Genomic DNA, 9263 nt, shown 5'->3' with positions numbered 1-9263 from the left:
ACAAATAAAAAATTTGTTAAAGTAGCATCCAGCACCAAAGAGGAAATAATAATGGTTTCCTGTAGACATAAGGCTAACCAGTGTTTGTAACGAAAAGGTAACTCCCTTCAGAGTTCCCCAAGCTTAGGTGAAGCTGGTTGTGAGCGGGAGTAGTGGATTTCAAAATAATACGCCTAGATTACTCTAAGAACACGTATTTCTTTTGACTTCACTTACTATTTTATACAAAAGCAGAAGTTACCAAAGATTACTTATCCTTCATATTTACCACAATCTTCTTACCCCAACCCCTGTGTCTGTGTGTAATTAAAGGAAGCTTGTTAAGTAAGCTACCTATTGAATGTCTGGAAAGAGAGAGGGTGTGCTGGGAGTTGGGGGACTGCCTGTGTGAAACATTTCTCTCTTCCGGATTTAAAACTTAGTCTTTGTTGCCAATCTGTTAACAGTTTGTAAATGAAGGAGAAGAAAAATATATAAATTAGCTTTCTAATCAATCTGAAATTACAAATGTGAACCACAGCAGGGAATAAATACTTGACCAAAAATATGTAAGTGGGTGCTAGGCAATCACAATTTTTAAATATCTCAAGTCTTTGATATGAAAGTTCTATTTCAAAGTTCTTCAAAATGATGCTGACTGTTCCTGCATACTGTGTTCCAAATTTATGTAAATACAAGACGGAAACTGTGAAGTATGTGCCTTCAAAAAAGAAAAAAAAACTGACATTTTATCTCTATATATTTAATAGATTTATCAAGAACATATGTAAACATATATAAATACAGATATATCATCAAGGAAGATTTAGGACATATGAACATGTGGCAGGGGTTGGAAAGAACATTATTCTTTCCCAGAAGGGGAAGGGGGAACTATACTTAATCGGATCCAGCTACAACGTAATTGTAAGTCACTTCTCACCAAAAAGTACCTCCACTGCAAATTGTGGTGGATAAATTTTCCATGTTTTTTGTTTATGTGGATTATCCAATTCATTTCTTGGTAGATAAAGCCTAAGAATCGAAAAAAAAATTATTACATTTTCTTTTTTTTCTTTTTTTTTTTTTTTTGAGACGGAGTCTCGCTCTGTCGCCCAGGCTGGAGTGCAGTGGCCGGATCTCAGCTCACTGCAAGCTCCGCCTCCCGGGTTCACGCCATTCTCCTGCCTCAGCCTCCCGAGTAGCTGGGACTACAGGCGCCCGCCACCTCGCCCGGCTAGTTTTTTGTATTTTTAGTAGAGACGGGGTTTCACTGTGTTAGCCAGGATGGTCTCGATCTCCTGACCTCGTGATCCGCCCGTCTCGGCCTCCCAAAGTGCTGGGATTACAGGCTTGCGCCACCGCGCCCGGCCTAATTATTACATTTTCTATCGGGGCTAACGGAAAAGCCATGCAGTTGGGTACCCACGTTAGAGCTGGAACAAAAAAAGAACGTCAGCATGAATAGAACCAGAGCCCCTTTTCTGTGTCTCAGTTGGCTCCTTCCACCTTTTTAGTGAGACTTAAAAATACTTTAATCTTCAGCAACACATGAGTAACACATGCTGACTCTCTTACCATTGCTTTATATGGAATTAATGGCATCCAAGTTTAATTAAATATCTACATTTCTAAATGTGACAGAAATCAGTCAGGATAGACATGAATGAAAACCCAGTAATAAACTACTGTATCTCTTTTATGTGTGAGGTTTGCAATTTTTTTGAATTTTTACACTCAGACCTTGGAAATGACCTTGAGCAGTGGGATATAACTCCCACATGCTGAGAGTTCCAATAATGGAACACTAGGCATAAATTGGTTAACCCATTTATGCCTAGCATTCTAAATGATAGAAGTTAGTGTTTTTGGCTAAACAACAATCTCATAAGTAACAAAAACAGGTTTACCAAGTAGTATGTGAATTTAAATGTTACAGAAATCTTTAGAAATTTATATAAAAGTAAGAATAAAAGTGATCTAGCTTATCACTTCTCCAAAATGAACATTGTGTTTTAAAGGAAAAAAACTATCCTTTAGCAAGAACCCCTTTTGAGGAGCAGCATCAAATGAAGCTCCACCCAGCTCTCACTTTGAGGGACTTTGCTCATGTCAGAAGAAAAAGCTTATTGTTTGTATGCATCCAAAAAAAAAAAAAAACACTTGTAAAAAATTTCCATCAAATCCAAAGTTCACTGTATCAAAATCCATGAATGTTTTGCATTGCAAGTGTGGAGGCCAGAGGTTTAATTTACCGTTGCCTTGCTGGACTTAAGGAGTTACTAGATGCAGTGCACATTTGAAGAAAAGATTAGCACTGGATGTAACAATAACTATCAATTCATGCCACATATAATCATAGCCACTTTTCAATGCTGACCTAACTAAGTCAAAAAATTTTTGTCCTTTTGTATTGAAGAGTATGGTTGACTCACAAAAAAAATCTCAATTTTTCACCATCACAAAACAAATGATACTTTAGAGAACTTCTATCGACTGAGAAATGAGTTTCCAAGTATGGTAGAAGGTTTTTTTGGAACAATAATCTCCAAGCCCAATTAATAATTTTTCAGAAAGTTTTCCCAATTCAGTTTTTAGAAAGCCACATTTAAATGGCTATTTAAATAGACTATTACTTAATGATATTTTTTAGCTATATTCCTTAATACTGTGTCTTGTAACTTCTCCTAGATACAAGTGTGTCAGTCAGCTTTTCAGCTAGCTGAAGCCTCCCTAGGTCCCGCCTTACTTTAGCACAAAATTTGGTGGTGGTTCATCATTGGTAAATCAGCACCTAGTGACAGGGACGTGACATATTGAAGGTGCTGAGTAGACTTATATTGAACTTCTCTAAGAGGAATTTTCTACCACACTTAAGATCTGATTATAATGCTTTTGAACTCATAACACAGTCCTATGGCATGGACCTTGAGGATACTGCAACAGTGGGTCTCAAGAACAAACATATTCTTAAAATAACCAAAGTAAGAGGAGTAAGGCAATGAACAATGGTGGTTCAAGGACTTTTTGCTTTCTATAAATTAAGTTTATGACAACCAGCAAAAGACTTGCCATCACACCTTATGCATAGACATTGAAGATTAGGCTGTTTCTATGGGTTTATATTATATTCATACCTGTTACTTTGAATAAAAGATGTGTTGAACCAGAAGAAAAACGGACAATTGTCATAGTATTTAGGAAGATTCTAAAAAGGAAAAACAAAATTTCAAAGTAAAACTGATACCAAGAACTAATCATTCCAAAGAAATTAAAAGTTCCTTCCTTTATTCCTTTATATATTTATCAAACAATTATAACCATTAAATATGTAGCACTCTGCAATCTATAACAATATACCCAAGACACAAAGGAGGAGGCTTGAAGAAAATGCTATTGTATTCTCTTGCTGTTTCTATCAACATTTTCAAGGAATAGTATTTTTCCCATGATAGGTATTTAACTTAGATGCTGATATTTGAATCTGGTTTAGATACTGCCAAACAGACTCTACTAAGGACCTATGCCTACATATACCCAAGTATATTGTAGTGAATTCTGATAATTTTTTTGTTGCCTCAGCATCCCTTTTAAATATAAATTGGACTTTCTGATATCAGAAGTGGGGTTCAGTCATCCTCAGCAGTTTCCAGTTTACCACTTCCCGGTTTCTCCATGTGACTGATACTGATATCTGCCTCATACAACCTTCTCCTGGTGACCACTTCATCATGGGACAGCTGGATATAACCTACTTGACTCAACCCACAGACCCCCATACTCTGCAGGGACCATGTGGATATATCAGTAACCACCTCTCAGTCACAGCAGAGACTCATGGCTGCTTGCGTTAAACCAAATTAGACCTCCCCACAGGAAACCTGCTCAGGTAGCACCTCACGTCCCAATAAAGGCTTCCACTCTCAGGTCCCTCCCTCTCTCTCGCTATTGCTCCCCACCCATCAGTGGAGCACAGGTCTGGATGGATCCCCCTTCCAGTTGGCCCTGCAAAGCATGTTGCCCTCTTCTCTCTGGAATTAATAAAAAACTGCTTTGGTTATTTCATGTGTTGTATTGTGCTGCCTTCTCTGTTTCACCCAACTGTGTCACCCAAACCTAACTCTCTTTCCCGTCAGTGCTCCCAGCTACTCAGGAGGCTGAGGTGGGAGGGTTGCTTGAGCCCAGGAGGCTGAAGCTACAGTTAGCTATGATTGTGCCACTGCACTCCAGCCTGGGTGACAGAGTGAGACCCTGTCTCAATTTCTTAATTTTTTAAAAAAGGTGCAAAACAAAACGTAATCATTGCTATGCAGTAAAACATACCTTTGAGTTTTTTTGGTTTTTTTTTTTTAGCATCTTGGCTTTTACTTTTTTTGTTTATTTTGTATGTTTTGTATTTGAGAATACATGTAAATTTAGAAAAATGTAGAAAATTTACAATTTAGAAAAAAACAAATGAACAAAAATTATTTACATTACATATGCTCCTTTAAAAAAATTTGTTATAGATCTGATTTATTGTTTTCCTCCCCCTCCCTTGTTGGGAATTGTAGTAAAGCAAATCTTAAATAAAATCATTAGACCAGACAAGAACAGCAGAGGCTATTTTGTGATCACTCACCGAAGAGAAAAACTGTACCTTCACGTCGTCATACAGAGGGGGACCGCTGAATACATCAATTAACACTCTGTCTGTTTCAATGTCATGCAATATCTGCGAATGAACACATGGAGCTGAGAACTATGAACCTAGATAATGGTAACAATGCAGTTCCTTTTCACTTATCATGACGTCCTATATTTATCAAGTACTTTTGGTTTCACAGCCCAATCACCACATGTATAAATAATTATGAATAACCTTTTCTAGTTGCAATACTGTTGTTTGTATGTGTGTGTGTGTTTTGTTTTTTGAGACAGAGTCTCACTGTCACTCAGGCTGAAGTGCTGTGGTGTGATCTCGGCTCACTGCAACCTCTGCCTCCCAGGTTCAAGTGATTCTTGTGCCTCAGCCTCCCGAGTAGGTGGGACTATAGGCACATGCCACAACACCCAGCTAATTTTTGAATTTTTAGTAGAGATGGGGTTTCACTCTATTGGCCAGCCTGGTCTCAAACTCCTGGCTTCAAGTGATCTGCCCGCCTGGGACTCCCAAAGTGCTAGATTACAGGCATGAGCCACTGCACCCGACCTGTTGTTTATGTCTTTTAAAGGCCAACATGTTTGAGGGTTATCATGAACCACTTTTTTTTTTTTTTGAGACAGTCTCACTGTCACCAGGCTGGAGTGCAGTGGCATGATTTCAGCTGCCTGCACTTCCACCTCCTGGGTTCAAGCGATTCTCCAGCCTCAGCCTCCCAAGTAGCTGGGACTACAGGCATGTGCCACCACGCCCAACTAATTTTTGTATTTTTAGTAGAGATGGGGTTTCACCATGTTGGCCAAGATGGTCTCAATCTCTTGACCTCGTGATCCACCCGCCCTGGCCTCCCAAAGTGCCGGGATTACAGGCTCAGCCATGAGGCACTTTTCCAAAGTGCTTCACTTTTAAAAAGCATTGAATTTTCTATTAGACTTTAATCAATTAAATGTTATTATTTAACGTGTGTCATTTGATGTTCATGTGTTAGGGCCTTTTTTGAGAATACATTAAGAAGCTCACAATGTTAAAGCTAGCATTGACATTCAAAAAGCAATGTGTAATTCATCATGGTTTTTTATTTTCTAAATTTAAAAAATAACAACGGGGGTCTGTAACACTTGGGGGTTGGCCTGCATGCCCCTCCCAAGGGAGGAGGAGAGTAGGGTCCCCCTGCTCATCATGTTTTATCAGAACTCTTGTGTTTGTCAATGGGATCTTTGAACTTGACCAATGCAGGCTGCTGGATGGAGTGACCAAAGATAGGTCAAGTTTTGGAATGAATGACTTTGAAGCTATTTCTTTGACTCACTCTCATGTAAATAATGGCACCCACAATAGGAAAGGTCTATGGGAGGCCCTGTGAAAAACATAAGAGGTGCAGACTCAGTTGGCCCCTTCAGGGAGCTGAACACATAAGAAACAATAGTAGAATGATACACAACTCAATCTGTATGACAAAGACTGGGTGTGCTGTTACGCACTGCTGGGGGCTAGTTAACAGAAGGTGCAGGATGCGAAAATTTCATTAAGGAGGTAGAAACCGAATTGGGCATGAAGCAGTTTAGATAAAGGAAGAAGAGCTCTGAAAACAGAATCCAGTCCAAACGGAGGGAAAAAGACCAGCAATAACACAAAGTAGAAATTAGAAAAATGGGCCAGGCGTGGTGGCTCCTGCCTGTGATCTCAGCACTTTGGGAGGCTGGGGTGGGTAGATCACCTGAGGTCGGGAGTTTAAGACCAGCCTGACCAACAGAGAGAAACCCCGTCTCTACTGAAAATACAAAATTAGCCGGGCGTGGTAGCGCATGCCTGTAATCCCAGCTACTTGGGAGGCTGAGTCAGGAGAATCGCTTGAACCCAGGAGGCAGAGGTTGTGGTGAGCTGAGATTGTGCCAGTGCACTCCAGCCTGGGCAACAAGAGCAAAACTCCATCTCAAAAAAAAAAAAAAAAGAAAAAGAAAAAAAGAAAAAAATTGGAAACACAACAACAAACAATGTCGGGCAGTGTGGCTCATGTTTATAATCCCAGCACTTTGCAAGGCTGAGGTGGGACAGGTTGCTTGAGCCCAGGGGTGAGACCAGCCTGGGCAACATAGCAAGTCCCAGCCTCTACAAAAAATAAAAAATAAAAAATTGGGGGATTGCTTGAGCTCAGGAGGTTGAGGCTGCAGTGAGTGAGCCATGATCACGCCACTGCGCTACAGCCTGGGCGACCGAATGAGACCCTGGCTCAAGAAAACGAAACAACAACAAAAAAAAAAAAAAAAAAAAAGGAAAGGAAGGAACGAAAGAAATAACCAACTAACTAACTAACTAAATTAGAGTTGTGTTCCAAGAGCCAAAAGGGATGACCCAGTTTATTTGGAATGAAGTCTGCTGGTCAAGCTACTGATGAGAAAAAGCTCAGGTATTAAGTCAGGGCTATTATGTCTCAAGAGCTCAAGAGCCAAGGATATAAGAGTTAAGGTGTTGAAAAATACAATGGGGCATTTCCTATGGGACAGAGAGGCCTGATAATTATCACACATAACACTATTTAGTGATTTACAGTTTACAAAGAAACTTTCTATATATTATCTAATTTAATTCCCATTACACTTGAGATGTGATATTGATTTGACAGATAAGGACATTGAGCAAAAGGTGTGAACTGACTCTGACCATGGGCACACAGTGTGTCTTCTGCTCGACCTACAATTTTTCACAATCAGAGCAATATTTCAGGATGCATATTTCAGGACTCTATACATTGCATTGTATAAGGAGAAAGAAAGGGTAAGGAGACCACTGCAGAAATCTAGGCATGAGCAAAGGAGATTCTGGACAATGAGTGGCAGTGAGAACAGAAAAGAAGAACACAGAGAACTGTCAGAGGCATAATCTACAGAGACTGATGACTGACTGGATTTAGGTGCCGAGGCGAAGAGAATCAAAGCCCAAGGCCTGAGTGGAAGAAGCTGGTGCCACTTGCAGAAGCAGAGAGAAAGCTCACTGATAACTCGGACTGGCTGATGCATTTGAGTCGGAGTGGAAACTGTTCATGTTGTAGCTCCCGCATCTACAACTCAGTGGGTGCCCATAAATATCTGTTCGGTACATGAACAAGTAACAGTTGAAGCAAGGGGAATGGGTCATTCTTTAAGAATAAAGCATTTGCTAAGAACAGAAAGCCAAAGGTCAGGCCTGGGTGAATGCCCTCAGTCGGGAGACGCCAAAAAAAGTGGGTGGCGGAGAGGGGAGGGGGTGGCAGGGAACAGGATCAGTAATAGGAGAATTTGAGACAAAGGCCTGGGTAGAAATTCTAAAAGTTTATGGTTATTAGACATGAAGGATGCTTTATTACTATTTCAGAAAAGGTATATAGTTGTAGGCATTTCTTCATTGTAGCAAAACACTGACTACCAGGTCCCTTTTGCTTTGGATAAAGAGGTTCCTCCCCAGTTCATTCACTCTTGCATTGTTTCTCACAGGATCATCCCACAGAACCTCTGAGTTAGAATCACATGGGACATTCCTAAGTCTATGATTCCTGGGCCCTATTCCAGATTTCCCGAATCATACTTTGGGGGTACAACCTAGGAATGTAAATCTTTACAAGCTCTTTGGTGGTTTTCATGCACACTAAACTTTTAGAATCAGTGCTATATAATAAAAGATAAAATGACTGAGAAGAAGAGAATTCGCTAAAAATGACCAGATATGTAAATTAAAATCCTTAATACATTCCTGGGAACATGCTCAGAGTCTGTGGAAGTGTGAAAGGCAAAGCAACACTGAAGAGAAATAAATTCTGGAAAGCACCCTGAAAAAACTTGAGCAAACAGGTTAATTTATCTCTGGTTTGCATCCAAACCCAGTGACACCACGTTGATGGTAACCAGAAAGCGTTAGGGAATCTCTTTATGGTGAGTGATAGTTTAGGGAGGTGAACATTGCTGGTTTGACATTCAGCCTTAAACATCAGATTTTTTTCAATTCACATGTTTTCTCTTACCGAACAATTTCCTAATGAAGTACTGGAAAAGACAACTTTTTTCTCCATTACTATTCGGACTTTTAGATCACATACACCGCCTGTTCCAACACCTAAATGAAATTACAAAGGTAGGTTGATTAGCGTGAAGATCAATATGTCTCACCAATTAACATCATGGATTAAAAAGAGAAAAAATTATCCAAGCTAACAATCTATCAATAGTTACTTATTTGGTCTTGCACAGATTTTGTCTTTGAAAGACAAGGTTTCAAGCCAAGTTCTGTCTCGTAAAGCAGATTTTATAAGACTAGAGAAGAGAAAAAAAAATACATACAGTTCAGCTTCAAAGACTTAGAATCCCATGACTTTATCTTTCCAGAAAAAATATTTAGGGAAGGTAGGCCGGGCATGGTGGCTCACGCCTGTAATCCTAGCACTTTGGGAGGGCAAGGTGGGTGGATTACTTGAGGTCAGGAGTTCTAAACCAGCCTGGCCAAGATGGTGAAACCCCATCTCTATTAAAAATACAAAAATTAGCCAGGTGTGGTGACACATGCCTGTAATCCCAGGTACTCAGGAGGCTGAGACAGGAGAATTGCTTGAACCTGGGAGGCAGAGGTTGCAGTGAGCCAAGATCACACCACTGCACTCCAGCCTGGGCAACAG

The 9263-nt window shown here is 40.1% G+C and overlaps 1 protein-coding gene across 1 annotated transcript in view; it reads right to left on the bottom strand.

Annotated features, from left to right (window-relative positions):
• Positions 1–726: 726 nt before the first annotated feature.
• TPTE2 (transmembrane phosphoinositide 3-phosphatase and tensin homolog 2) overlaps positions 727–9263 on the bottom strand; it is a 151019-nt gene continuing 142482 nt past the window's right edge. The window contains 5 exon segments of the mRNA XM_065532949.2: positions 727–914; positions 917–1014; positions 3117–3187; positions 4601–4693; positions 8616–8707. Coding sequence (XP_065389021.1) covers positions 880–914; positions 917–1014; positions 3117–3187; positions 4601–4693; positions 8616–8707 — 389 coding nt within the window. The 3' untranslated portion in view covers positions 727–879.

This window comes from Macaca fascicularis, chromosome 17, assembly GCF_037993035.2.
Source record: "Macaca fascicularis isolate 582-1 chromosome 17, T2T-MFA8v1.1".
Taxonomy (NCBI): domain Eukaryota; kingdom Metazoa; phylum Chordata; class Mammalia; order Primates; family Cercopithecidae; genus Macaca; species Macaca fascicularis.
The sequence above is the reverse complement of the archived record's forward strand: the minus strand, read 5'-3'. Positions and strand labels throughout refer to the sequence as shown.